The sequence below is a fragment of the Hylobates moloch genome, unplaced genomic scaffold (genome assembly GCF_009828535.3).
Source record: "Hylobates moloch isolate HMO894 unplaced genomic scaffold, HMol_V3 SCAFFOLD_12, whole genome shotgun sequence".
NCBI classification, from domain to species: Eukaryota; Metazoa; Chordata; class Mammalia; order Primates; family Hylobatidae; genus Hylobates; species Hylobates moloch.
In genome coordinates this window covers 29,373,163-29,387,530 of record NW_026652287.1, presented here as the reverse complement: position 1 = coordinate 29,387,530, position 14,368 = coordinate 29,373,163, and the positions used below count along the sequence as shown (strand labels likewise).

The 14,368-nt window shown below is 43.5% G+C and overlaps 1 protein-coding gene across 1 annotated transcript in view; it reads left to right on the top strand.

Moving 5' to 3' along the window:
* STAB2 (stabilin 2) overlaps positions 1-14,368 on the top strand; it is a 182,248-nt gene that overhangs the window by 20,601 nt on the left and 147,279 nt on the right. Inside the window, exons 4-5 of the mRNA XM_032171502.1 lie at positions 9,076-9,161; positions 10,650-10,719. Coding sequence (XP_032027393.1) covers positions 9,076-9,161; positions 10,650-10,719 — 156 coding nt within the window. The remainder of the gene's footprint in view (positions 1-9,075; positions 9,162-10,649; positions 10,720-14,368) is intronic.

The window sequence follows — 14,368 nt, the reverse complement described above, 5'->3', positions numbered from 1 at the left end:
TAGGATAGTTAGCTCTTCTTGTTGAATTGATCCCTTTACCATTATGTAATGGCCTTCTTTGTCTCTTTTGATCTTTGTTGGTTTAAAGTCTGTTTTATCAGAGACTAGGATTACAACCCCTGCCTTTTTTTTGTTTTCTATTTGCTTGGTAGATCTTCCTCCATCCCTTTATTTTGAGCCTTTGTGTGTCTCTGCACATGAGATGGGTTTCCTGAATACAGCACACTGATGTGTCTTGACTCTTTATCCAATTTGCCAGTCTGTGTCTTTTCATTGGAGCATTTAGCCCATTTACATTTAAGGTTAATATTGTTATGTATGAATTCGATCCTGTCATTATGATGTTAGCTGGTTATTTTGCTCGTTAGTTGATGCAGTTTCTTCCTAGCCTCAATGGTCTTTACAATTTGGCATGTTTTTGCAGTGGCTGGTACTGGTTGTTCCTTTCCATGTTTAGTGCTTCCTTCAGGAGCTCTTTTAGGGCAGGCCTGGTGGTGACAAAATCTCTTAGCATTTGCTTGTCTGTGAAGGATTTTATTTCTCCTTCACTTATAAAGCTTAGTTTGGCTGGATATGAAATTCTGGGTTGAAAATTATTTTCTTTAAGAATGTTGAATATTGGCCCCCACTCTCTTCTGGCTTGTAGAGTTTCTGCCGAGAGATCCACTGTTAGTCTGATGGGCTTCCCTTTGTGGGTAACCCGACCTTTCTTTCTGACTGCCCTTATCATTTTTTCCTTCATTTCAACTTTGGTGAATCTGACAATTATGTGTCTTGGAGTTGCTCTTCTCAAAGAGTATCTTTGTGGTGTTCTCTGTATTTCCTGAATTTGAATGTTGGCCTGCCTTGCTAGATTAGGGAAGTTCTCTTGGATAATATCCTGCAGAGTGTTTTCCAACTTGGTTCCATTCTCCCTATCACTTTCAGGTACACCAATCACATGTAGATTTGGTCTTTTCACATAGTCCCAAATTTCTTGGAGGCTTTGTTTGTTTCTTTTTATTCTTTTTTCTCTAAACGTCTCTTCTTGATTCATTTCATTCATTTGATCTTCCATCACTGATACCCTTTCTTCCAGTTGATCAAATCGGCTACTGAAGCTTGTGCATTCATCACGTAGTTCTTGTGCCATAGTTTTCAGCTCCATCAGGTCCTTTAAGGACTTCTCTGCATTGGTTATTCTAGTTAGCCATTCATCTAATCTGTTTTCAAGGTTTTTAACTTCTTTGCCATGGGTTCAAACTTCCTCCTTTAGCTCGGAGAAGTTTGATAATCTGAAGTCTTCTTCTCTCAACTCGTCAAAGTCATTCTCCGTCCAGCTTTGTTCTGTTGCTGGTGAGGAGCTGCATTCTCTTGGAAGAGGAGAGGTGCTCTGATTTTTCGAATTTTCAGTTTTTCTGCTCTGTTTTTTCCCCATCTTTGTGGTTTTATCCACCTTTGGTCTTTGATGATGGTGACGTACAGATGGGGTTTTGGTGTGGATGTCCTTTCTGTTTCTTAGTTTTCCTTCTAACAGTCAGGACCCTCAGCTGCAGGTCTGTTGGAGTTTGCTGGAGGTCCACTCCAGATCCTGTTTGCCTGGGTATCAGCAGCGGAGGCTGCAGAACAGCGAATATTGGTAAACAGCAAATGTTGCTGCCTGATTGTTCCTCTGGAAGTTTTGTCTCAGAGGGGTGCCCAGCCATGTGAGGTGTCAGTCTGCCCCTACTGGGGGGGCCTCCCAGTTGGGCTACTCAGGGGTCAGGGACCCGCCTGAGGAGGCAGTCTGTCCGTTCTCAGATCTCAAGCTGCATGCTGGGAGAACCACTACTGTCTTCCAAGCTGTCAGACAGGGACATTTAAGTCTGCAGAGGTTTCTGCTGCCTTTTATTTGGCTGTGCCCTGCTCCCAGAGTTGGAGTCTACAAAGGCAGGCAGGCCTCCTTGAGCTGTGGTGGGCTCCACCCAGTTCGAGCTTCCCGGCCACTTTGTTTACCTACTCAAGCCTCGGCAATGGCAGGTGCCACTCCCCCAGCCTCGCTGCCACCTTGCAGTTTGATCTCAGACTGCTGTACTAGCAATGAGCAAGGCTCTGTGGGCGTAGGACCCTCCGAGCCAGGCGCAGGATATAATCTCCTGGGGTGCTGTTTGCTAAGACCATCGGAAAAGTGCAGTATTAGGTTGGGAGTGACCCGATTTTCCAGGTTCCGTCTGTCACCCCTTTCCTTGGCTAGGAAAGGGAATTCCCTGACCCCTTACACTTCCCGGGTGAGGCGATGCCTTGCCCTGCTTCAGCTCATGCTCGGTTTGCTGCACCCACTGTCCGACAATCCCCAGTGAGACGAACCTGGTACCTCAGTTGGAAATGCAGAAATCATCCGTCTTCTGCGTCGCTCATGCTGAGAGCTATAGACTGGAACTGTTCCTATTCAGCCATCTTGGAACCCTCTCCTCTTCATTTTATATAGTTAATATTGCTTGTCTTTAAGTTCACTAATCTTTTATTTCTCAGTCTTTAAACTGCTGTTAATTCTATGTCTTGTATTTTTATTTTGAATGTTGTATTTTCATTGGTAGAAGTTCAATTTGGTTTTGTTTATATGTTTCTTCTTTAACTTGCTTATTTCTCTACCTTCTTGAATATATAGAGTACAGTTATAAGAACTATTTCTAAATCTTTATTTAGAGGGACTCCCTCTTTATAAGAGGGATTCAAGGAAGGTTGGGTGGAAAAGCTTTAATATATGATATAATAGAGCTAATAATATCATATAGGTGATCTCTGGGTTGGTTTCAATTAACTGGTTTTTTCCCTCAGTATTTATGCCTAGTAAGTTTTATTGAATTCAGACATTGCAAATATTACTTTGTTGGGTGCTTCTTATTCTTGTACTTTAAAAAATTCTTGAACTTTGTTCTGTGTCCACTTTGAGGAGTACCCTGTGTTAGAAATTTTTTGCCATTGACAGAGGGCTGAAGGCATAGAGTGGAGCTCTTTGAGAATTTTAAGAAGAAATAATACAAATTTTAGTGCCTGGTGGATAAGTTTACAGAATTTTCTTTCATTGCAGCATACCTGGTGGTACAATTTAGGAGCTAAGTTTCCTGTTGACTTCTAACCACTGGAGGCTATACCTTTTTACCAAAATAACCTAACTGCTGATTAGTCAAAGTGGCTTTAAGTCAGTATACAAAATCTCTCTATGAACAGCACTGGCCTTCCACCAGCTGCCCAGTGCTACAGGTTTTTCTGAAGCAAGTCTTGTTCCAGTTAAGTGTTCAGGAACTTTCTTCTTGCTAAGTTCATCCACATCAGAACCTTTCTAAAGCACCAGAAACATTGCCTAGTGTCCAGCTGATACACCACACAACCATCCCATGCAAAGGCACATCAACTCATCATAGGCATTGCTTCCCAGCAGCCTGCTAGGCATAAAAATCTTCACTTCCTCTCTGTTTAGGACAATCTACATAAATTTGTCCAGCACACCCAGTGGTTCTCAAATATTAATGTGTAGTGGAATTACCTGCCACGCCTATTAAAATGTTCTTTCCTGAGTCTTACACCAGGGAATCCCTATTTGGTGGGTGTTAAGTGTCGGGTTTTGCATAAAATTGTAGCAGGTTCTTATTGCCCAATGGGATGAAATTGGACTGAAATTCAGCCCATTCTCAGCTTGCCAAACCATACACTCTAGTGTGGGCCTGGTATACCAAGAGGAAGGGGCACCTTCAATTTATTTTAGTTTCATCTGCTTTCCAAGCCAAGTGTCTGTGGCGATATATCCACAAGAGCAGTGAGGGTAGGGAAGACTTTTTCTAATTTGCACAAAGGCTTTCTATGCCCTGGCATATTAGTCCAGGGCTTCCAAAAGGGAGATGCCAGACAGGGCTAGAGATACAAGAGATTACTTAGAGGAAACATGTGTGATGAAAAAAATGAGAAGAAAGCCAGGAGAAGCAGAGGAGACAGCAATGCAGGTCTGACCTTTGTGAACAAGAGAGGGAGTCAAGGAAGGTTGGGTGGAAAAGCTTTAGACTATATGTAGGTCTGAGAAAATTTGGTAAAGCTGATGGGGAGTCCTCTAGCCAAAATCACCCAGCAGAGGAAGCCTGCATCTTAAAGAAGTGGGCCTGCCCTGGCATCTCTACCATGCTCAGTCATGGGCTAGAAGGAGTCATGAGAAGTGTAGTCTCATGAAAAAATAGTAGATTTCAAGGTAATTATGCTTCTGAAGTTGGAGATCTAAGAGGTGCTTGTTAATGGCTCGCATACTGTATTAGTCCATTCTCACACTGCTATGAAGAAATACCCAAGCCTGGGTAATTTATAAAGGAAAGAGGTTTAATTGGCTCACAGTTCTGCATTGCTGGGGAGGCCCCAGAAACTTATAATCATGGTGGAAGGCAAAGGAGAAGCAGGCACCTCTTCACAGGGTGGCAGGACAGAGTAAGTGCAAGCAGGGGAAATGCCAGACACTTATAAAGCCATCAGATCTCTTGAGACTCATTCACTATCACAGGAACAGCATGGGATCCAGTTACCTCCACGTGGTCTAGCTCTTGGCACATAGGGATTATAATTCAAGATGAGATTTTAGGTGGGGACACAGCCAAACTATATCACATACCTAATGAGGAAGGCCTTGGAAATCTGCCTTTGTGAAAGTTCCCCACTCCCAAGGGATTCCAAACACCTTGTCCAGTGAATCACCCTTAGAGGAACACCTGCCTAAATTTTTTAAAAGAAAGGTATATTAACTGTCCCTAAGGAAAAAGAATGTCCAGACTTCCTAAACACAAGGTCACACTCTTGGGAGCTGGGATTGGGGAAGCTCCCCAGTTCCTCTCTGATCAGTGTAGCCCAGAGCATTGTTATATTCTCAACAAATGACTCTGCCCCATGTTCTGCCACATGTGTTATAACAGGAATGAGCTGAGTGGAACAGGCACCCAGAGGATGGAAGTCAAATCTGCCTCAGAGGCAGGGTCATGGTAAGGGTCTTTGAAGGTGGGAAAAGCACAGGTAAGGAATGGAAAGAAAGGCATGTCTAGAAGAGCGGGGAATAGTCTGTTTGGCCGCACGGAAAGAGTGCAAGATGGGGAGATAAGTTGGTTCCATGCTTGGAGGAACAGATTCAGTGGAATGTGAGTTTGGGAGACTGGGATTTAGGCATCATTGCCTGAAAATGTAAAAATACCTGGGAGGACATTTCTGCAAGGTGGCACTGATTGCTGAGTCTCAGGCTGCAGGAGGCCCTGTGTTGTTCTGAGCAAGCCCAGAAGGCAAACTGGGTGTCACCCAGAGAGCTCCTTGTACACCTATTTCTGGGGAGAGGTATAGGGAACAAGAGAGGGAAATAGTTGGGGAGCTGTCGCTACCTTCCTAGCTCTGCACAGGGCTGGCTGGCCCTGGCTTCCAAAACACCATCTCAGCTCAAGAGGGGCCTCCTATAAAAAGCAAACAGGAGAAGAACTATTTGATGGTGAACGATTTATGAAGATGCTCTCTTAGCACCCTTTGCTCAACAATGTGAGTGAACTCAAATGGCTCAGTTGGTTTTCAGATTGGCTCACAAGTGTTTACCTTGTCCCTGCTTGATTCAGCTCTCTCCTTTCCTCTACATCCTCTCCTCCTTCTGCTCATCCTTAGACAAAGACCAACATCTTTAACAAGGCCCTTTCTTAATGATCTAGCTTTTGCCGTCTGTTGAGATCAGATCTAAACCAACTGGGCCATTCAGAATTAGATTATTTTTGGTAAATATTGGTAAGTAACATCAAGTAGGTGAAGTGATGAGAGCTCTAGATCTCTTCCCCTGACAACCCTTATCCCAGTCCATGAATCAGTATTACCTGAGTGTCTGTTTAATTCACGACTCTCTCCTCACTAGACTGGTAGGATCATGGAAATAAGAACCAAGTCTGTATGCTCACTGATAAATATCAAAGATCTTAGATGGTCTGATTCAAACAAGTACCAGTAATTTATTTCCTGAGTGTTTTAACTGTTTCAGTACCAATCTGAAAAAACAAAAACTAAAGAAGATCCACTCTGAATAATAGCAACTATAATTCCTTAAGCACCTAATATTTCCAGTCCCTACAACAACCTGCCTAGAAGACAGTATTGTCCCCACATACACCTGAACTGAATCTCAGAGCCAGGCATGGACTTTGCCAAAAGCAAAGGGTTATAAGCAAAGAGTTTAGCTGGGATATGAACCCAGAACATTCTGACTGCAATGTCCCAGCTCCTCCCACGACACAATCACATCGCATTTCATGCCACTACTAGCCTAGTTGGTGAGAGCAACCCAAACCAATGTCTTGCTTTTCAAATACTTATGAATATTAGCTACCCATCAGTATTTCTTCCCCTTCCCTTGTCCCACAAACATGCCTGTTACCTGAGCTGTTGTCCTGGGGTACATACCTGCCTGATAATGGTGGATGTTAGTGATAAACGGTGCAGTAGATTCTGGAGCACCTTTCCAGGTTTTGAGCCTGGCTCTGCCACTGCTGTGGAAATATCACAGATCAAAATGGGCAATTTAGACTGTGTAGTTTACAAATATTCTGGATGCAAGAAGGAAATGGAAGGAGCCCGAGAGAAAACCATCTACAGATGGATATGACTCCCACCTCCATAGTACCTGCATGTTAGGAATGTTCTTCTAAAGAACTAGCCTAGTAACTTAAGGGAGTGCCCAGGGTCTCTTTCAGAGAGCTGCCTTTCTTAGTGCTTATAAGTCTCTTTCTTCAAGAACTTCTGCTATGATCTGAATGTTTGTGTCTCCCCAAAATTCATATGTTCATACCTAATCCCCCATGTGATTGTATTAAAAGGTAAAAGTCTTTGGGAGGTGATTAGGTCCTAAGAACAGAGCCCTTATGGATAGGATTAGTGCCCTTATAAAAGAGACCCCAGAGAGCTCCCTCACCCCTTCCACCAAGTGAAGATACAGTGAGAAGTCACCATCTATGAACCAGAAGACAGGCCCTCACCAGACACAGAATCTGCCAGAACCTCGATATTGGACTTCCCAGCCTACAGGACTGTGAGAAATAAACTTCTGTTGTTTATAAGCCACCCAGTCTAAGACATTTTGTTATAGCAGCCTGAATTGACTAAGACAACTGCATTTTTATTTTCCATGGATGCTGATTTCACATGCCACAGGGAAGATGTGTGGCAGAATGTTGTGGCACAGGAAAGCTTATGGCAAAGGCCTTATGTGATGGGGATGGGAGGGAAGGGACAGCAGGAAGGTGGTCACTTCGGTAGAGGAAGGGTAAGTGTGTCTATCATTACCCCTTGCCAGCTGGGTGACTTTGGCCAAGTCACTTAACCACTCTGTGCCTGTTTCCTCATCTAGAAAGTAGGGCTAAAAATAAGATTTAACTTCAGAGGATTGCTATGAGTTGTAAACAAATGCATCCTTTATTATTATTGATATGGCTTGGCTCTGTGTCCCCACCCAATCTCACCTTAAATTGTAATAATTCTCACGTGTCATGGGAGGGACCCAGTGGGAGGTAATCGAATCATGGGGGCGGGCCTTTCCCATGCTGTTCTCATGATTGTGAATAAGTCTCACGACATCTGATGGTTTTATAAAGAGGAATTCCCCTGCACATGCCCTCTTGCCTGCTGCCATGTAAGACGTCACTTTGCTCTTTCTTCATCTTCTGCCATAATTGTGAGGACTCCCCAGCCATGTGGAACAGTGAGTCCATTAAATCTCTCTCCTTTTTAAATTACCCGGTCTCAGGCATGTCTTTATTAGCAGCATGAGAATGGACTAATACAATTATCTAGAACTTTCTGTCTTGTGGGAGGCACTTACCTTGCTAACTTAAATGTGGGATAACATTTCATCTTGCCTCATTCACACAGACACATTTCATGGTCATTGCATGGTTTCTGCTTGGTGCTTGCAGGTCCAGATTTCTAATGTAAGCAGTCAGAGCTCATCCAAATTGGCAATAAACCCATGTCAACTCAGCACTCAAAGTGCAGAACAACAGCAAGTATAAAAAGAAATAGAATTTATTTTCATCCTCATCACAATAGTACCTTAAACTTCTGTCACTTACCATAATTTTTAATTCTCTATTTGATTGTGGGCATTGTAATTTCTGGCTTTCTAGCTAAATGTCCCCCTGCCCCACCATGAAATATAATGCTTGGCACATATTAGGGTATTCCCTGAATGTTTAGTGAATGTACTCTAATAAATGTCCATAAAAGCTCCAATTCAGATCTAGAATATCACAGAAGTACAAAAATTTATGCACGTTACGAATTAGCTTCCGAATAAAATCTAAATTCCTTTGCTTACCATACTAGGCACTTCATTAATTGGCCCCAACTGTCCCATTTTACCTCATCAGCAACGCCCCCCCCCCCACAACTCTCACACCCAGCCCCACCAAACTCTGTCATTCCCAGAACAGGTCATGCCATTTTACAATTCCAAGACCTTGTACTTGCTATTGCCTGTTCCTGAAATATCCCTTCCTTTTAAGCATAGCCAACTCCTACTGCACCTTCAAAAGCCCCATTTAAATAACTCCTCCTCAGGGATGTCTCTTGGGCTCCCTAAGGCAGCATCAATACCTCCCTTCTCTGGACTCCCTCAATACCCTGTCTAGCACACCTATGAAGAGGCCTGGCCTTAGTCATGCTAAGGGCTGAGCTTAAAGTCCTAGCTTTGCAACTTATAAACTGTGAGACCTTGGATGAGTATATGCAACCTCTCTGAAATTGTCTTTTCATCTGCTAACCAGCACCAATATGCAACCACCCCTGAAGGTTGCAATAGGAGGGATCTAATTTGATCATTGTGAAGTGTATAGCAAACTCTCAAGAAATGGTAGACAGTGTGACATTTTCTAATACAGCACGTGACCACATTGCAATTCACCTGTGTATACTCCTGCCTTTTCTGTAAAACCCTAGATGACACCAACAGGTTCTGCAATTATTTCTTATCCCTGGCAACCAGCACACTTAGTAGGTGCTTAAGCGCATCCTTGCAGAATGCTTGTGTGCAGTCACGAATGAATACATCTGAGCTGTTTGATTCCCTAGAGTGCCCAGGCGGAGAGGGGTCACCCTGCAATGGCAGGGGCAGTTGTGCTGAAGGCATGGAAGGAAATGGAACCTGCTCCTGCCAAGTAAGTTCAAAAATGTGTTCTTCCTTTCCTGGATTCTGCTCCCCATCTTCTTACCTGTTGATCCTCCTTAACCCCACACACACACACACACACACACACACACACACGTGCACACACATATACAGCGAAGTTCTTAAGCGGTGGAGGTATTAATTTTTTTTTAATGTGCAATTTGCAACAAAATGACCATTTATAGCCTGGGGGCCTTTAGGAGAGTCAATCGACTGCTCAGTCTTAAGCATATCCACTTGTAAAAATGGGTTTGAGGCTGGGAGCAGTGGCTCACGCCTGGAATCCCAGCACTTTAGGAGGCCAAGGGGGGTGGATCACGAGGTCAGGAGATCGAGACCATCCTAGCCAGCATGGTGAAACCCCGTCTCTACTAAAAATACAGAAATTAGCTGGATGTGGTGGTTGGCACCTGTAGTCCCAGCTATTCAGGAGGCTGAGGCAGGAGAATTGCTTGAACCCAGGAGGCAGAGGTTGCAGTGAGCTGAGATTGTGCCATTGCACTCCAGTCTGGGTGACAAGAGCAAGACTCTGTACCTCCCTCCCCAAAAAAAGTTTGAAACAATATCTATGTAATAACATTTGTTGAAAAAGTAAAATGAGGCCATATATGTGAAAGTACTTTATGACACTATATAGGACTATAGAAATTGCTGTCATTGTTAATATTAATAGTCACTATTAGCAGATGACCCTTATGGTGCTATCCTCTGCATCCTTTGTGAACCGTTAGGTTTACTGGTTCAAGATTTTCTTTTACCAGTTGAAGACTTTCTTCGTTATCTCATGAAAGTGACTTTTTGCACATTTCAAGCCCTAAGGGATTTAAATACAAGGAAATCCTTCTGAAAAGGATTGAGCTCAACTGTCTTCAGAAATGCAAAACTGAGGTTGGGCAGGTGGCTCACACCTGTAATCCCAGTACTTTGGGAGGCCGAGGTGAGCAGATCACTTGAGGCCAGGAGTTCGAGACCAGCCTGGCCAACATGGTGAAACCTGTCTCTACTAAAAATACAAAAATTATCCGGGTGTGGTGGTGTGCACCTGTAATCCCAGCTACTCGGGAGGCTGAAGCAGGAGAACCTGGGAGGCAGAGGTTGCAGTGAGCCGAGATCGTGCCACTGCACTTCAGCCTGGGCGACAGAGCGAGACTCAGTCTCAAAACAAAAATGCAAAACTGAAAGCATTTTCCTTTCACCCTTGGGCAAAGTTGGGATATGGCTGCTAGCACTTGCTATCTATTTATATCTTTGGACCGACAAAGCAGCTTTCTCCTGCAGAGCTTCAGACTCATACTACAAAATGACATGGGAATTAATGTATGCAGTGATAACACAAATAAACAGAAAGAAGAAGCTCCAGGGAAGGCACAGAGGGAAAATATATTTGAAAAATAAATGCTGAGTTGGAAATCCAAGGCCTTCCCGGGTACCATGGGTCACCTTGGGTCTAATGTCAACCACCTGGGGTGTTTTGCAGGAAGGGTTTGGTGGAACAGCCTGTGAAACCTGTGCTGATGACAACTTATTTGGACCCAGCTGTTCAGCAGGTATGTCTGATTTTTGTATAATCACCACATTTGTAAGGGTTCACAGTCCATGAGAAAGACTGCTCCTTGAGGAGAAAACACTGAATAGTTATGTGTGATAAAAAAGAAACTACAGCAGAATTAAATTTAAAGGAGTTTAATTGGGCAATGAACAATTCGTGAATCAGGCAGTTCCCGGAATCACAGCAGATTCACAGAGACTCAGTGAAGCCATGTGATGGAAGAAGATTTATAGACAAAAAAAGGGAAATGACATACAGAAATCGGAAGTGAGGTACAGAATGGCTGGATTGGTTACAGCTTGGCATTTGCCTTATTTGAACACAGTTTGAACACTCAGCAGTGTATGAAGGATCGAAGTACGGCTGCTGGGATTGGCCAAGACTCAGCTATTGTTACAGGTGCATACTCCTAAGTTAGGTTTTCAATCTCGTCTACCTATTAAGCTAGGTTGCAATTCGTCCACAAGGACTCAACTGTAGAAGTACAGAGTCCTTATCAAGCCATGATTAGTTCACTTTAACATGTGTAACCAAGTCTACATAGAGAAAACAAAAAGTTGACAACAAAGCTGTTAAATGCAGTCATTGAAAACAGAAACAGTGTTTCCTGAGGTTCTCAGCCCTGGCATGTGCAGTCAGCCACTCCCCAGAAATGCTTCCACCCATCTTTATGACTCCCTCTCCCCAGGCTCTAGGATTCCACCACTGCCCGTTCCTTGCCTGCCCAGCTTTTCTCTGGGCTCTTTCTGGATCCTGGTCTCAGCATAGATCCATAGGCTTCCAATTAAACCGTGGGCCCCACCTAATTCTAATGGTTCCCTTTCTTTTGGGAGTTCACAAATAATTCCCTAAGGTGGTCAGAGATTGTTGCTCCAAATTAAAGAAACAAACTTGAGACTGGCTTGTTCACTCTTTTGTTTTTGGCTGACCCCAGAAGTAGACTCTGAGATAGAGATTTGAGTAACAAGTAGTTAGTTTATTTGGATGGTGATCCCAGGAAACATGAGGATGTGAGGAAGTAATATGGGGAAAATAAACAGGATGTTATTAAGCCAGGTGCCACTGTGGACCGCTGGAGCCTGATGCCCCGGGGAGCTCTGGGGGTCGGTGCAGAACACACAGCTCAGTCATCTCACCCGAGGGGAGAGGGAGCCATAGTGTGGTGGGCAGAATAATGGCTCCCTGAAGATGTCCACATCCAAATCCCTAGCACCTGGGAATATGGTACCTTACATGGCAAAGATAAGGTAGCAAATAGAATTAAGGTTGCTAATCAGCTGATCTTAGGATAAGAGATTATCCTGGGTTATCTGGGAAGGCCCAGTGTTAATCACAGGGGTCCTTAAGGATGGAGAAGGGAGGCAGAAGAGGAGTGTCAGAGTCATATGAAATATATGAAGGACTCGATCTGCCAATTTCTGGCTTTGAAGAAGGAGGAGCCATGAGCCAAGGAATGTGGGTGGCCTCTCGAGGCTGGAAAAGGCAAGGAAACATGTTCTCCCCAGAGTCTCCAAAAAGGAGAACAACACTGCCAACACCTTGATTTTAGCACAGTGATTTTGGATTTCTGACCTTCAGAAATGTAAGACAATAACTTTGTGTAGTTTTAAGACACACTGTGTGGCAATGTGTTACAGCAGCGCCAGGGAATTAATATACATAATCAAGTGGGGAGAGTTTTTCACTCCCTGCCACTTAGAGTGTTTATAGGGAGCACCCAGGCCAAGCACTCATCCTAAGGTTCACACAAAACCCTCAGGCTAAGAGCTGTAGATCCTGGAAATTAGCTGGAATGCTCACAATCGCAGTCAGTAAGGTCTAAAGAATGTGGGTGTGGTAGAAACAGTGTCTGCTAGATCCACGTCTCCCAAAAAGGAATATATTGGGTAGCTTTTTGCCAACACCACTTGGGCTCTGACTTTCTTGGAAAAATTAAACTCAGTAGAAAACTGCTTCGATTCAGATATTTTTGGCAAGAAAACCTATGCACACACAACACATCCCACCCCCATAAGTTTGCAAACTCTATAATAAACTTTATCTGCAATTGCAGAGGCATTGCCTTGTTCTAATCCATAAGGTCCTCTTAGGCAGGTGCTGTGGTATCTTTATCTCCAGTACCTTCTACCTGCTGCCTGCCTGGTAGACACTCACTACACTGTTGTTGGATGAATAAATGAGTGAGTGAGTATGTGAATAGGTGAATCAATGAATGAATTATCTAGTTTGCTCCAGTGATGTTCTCCTGATCCAGAAGCATGGTTTTAGAACCCAGGCTTTAGACTCAGACAAGGTTTCAGCTCTAGGCCTGCTAATCATGGAGACATAGGTAAGTTTATGAAGCATGCTATCTGTGTCTTCATCTGTAAAGACATAAATAATATTGCCTCCTTTAGAGAGGATTTAATGGGATAATAAGTGCATAATAAATGCTATGATTATTATTCCCTAGCATCCCCTAATCACAGGTGTTTCTTCACCCACTGTTCCATAGAGATTATTTCATAAGACTGTTAGCAAAAGCAAATTTAAAACAGATATTGGGGCTGGGCTCAGTGGCTCACGCCTGTAATCCCAGCACTTTGGGAGGCTAAAGCTGGATCCGTTGAGGTCAGGATTTTGAGACCAGCCTGGCCAACATGGTGAAACCCCATCTCTACTAAAAATACAAAAATTAGCCGTGTGTGGTGGCGCACACCTGTAATCCCAACTACTTGGGAGGCTGAGGCAGGAGAATCACTTGAATCTGGGAGTCTGAGGTTGCAGTGAGCCGAGATCGTGCCACTGCATTCCAGCCTGGGTGACAGAGCAAGACTCCATCTCAAAAAAAAAAAAAAAAAAAAAGGATATTGGTATCCCGTGTGTTTTTAAAGTTAAACATTACATTAAAGGACAGCAACTAAAATGTAATCAGTCAACTATATAGAAATAGCATGTCTCCTCCCAAATTTACCCTTGCCTGCCATTTAAGAATTTAAATCACATATGCTAAATAAATGTTGAAACGGGAAGGAGTAGATAAAGCATCCAGTGTTGCTTAGTTCCCAAGAAAGCCTAGTAATTGTCTGGAGATGACAAATTAGGAAGAAGACCCATGTTATCTCCAAGACACTGGTGTTGGTTATTGATGAGCACAGATGCACAAGGAAATTCCCAACATTTCCAAATAAAGGAAGTATCCTCCCTTCACACTTCGTGTCATGGAGAAAGGGCAAGTGAAAGGGAGAATGATGGTCTCAACACCTAAAATTTTTTTTTTACACTTTAAGTTTTAGGGTACATGTGCACAACGTGCAGTTTAGTTACATATGTATACATGTGCCATGTTGGTGTGCTGCCCCCAGTAACTTGTCATTTACATTAGGTATATCTCCTAATGCTATCCCTCCCCCGCTTCTCCTACCCCACAACAGGCCCCGGTGTGTGATGTTCCCCTTCCTGTGTCCATGTGTTCTCATTGTTCAATTCCCACCTATGAGTGAGAACATGCAGTGTTTGGTTTTTTGTCCTTGTGATAGTTTGTTGAGAATGATGGTTTCCAGCTTCATCCATGTCCCTACAAAGGACATGAACTCATCCTTTTTTATGGCTGCATAGTATTCCATGGTGTATATGTGCCACATTTTCTTGATGCAGTCTATCATTGA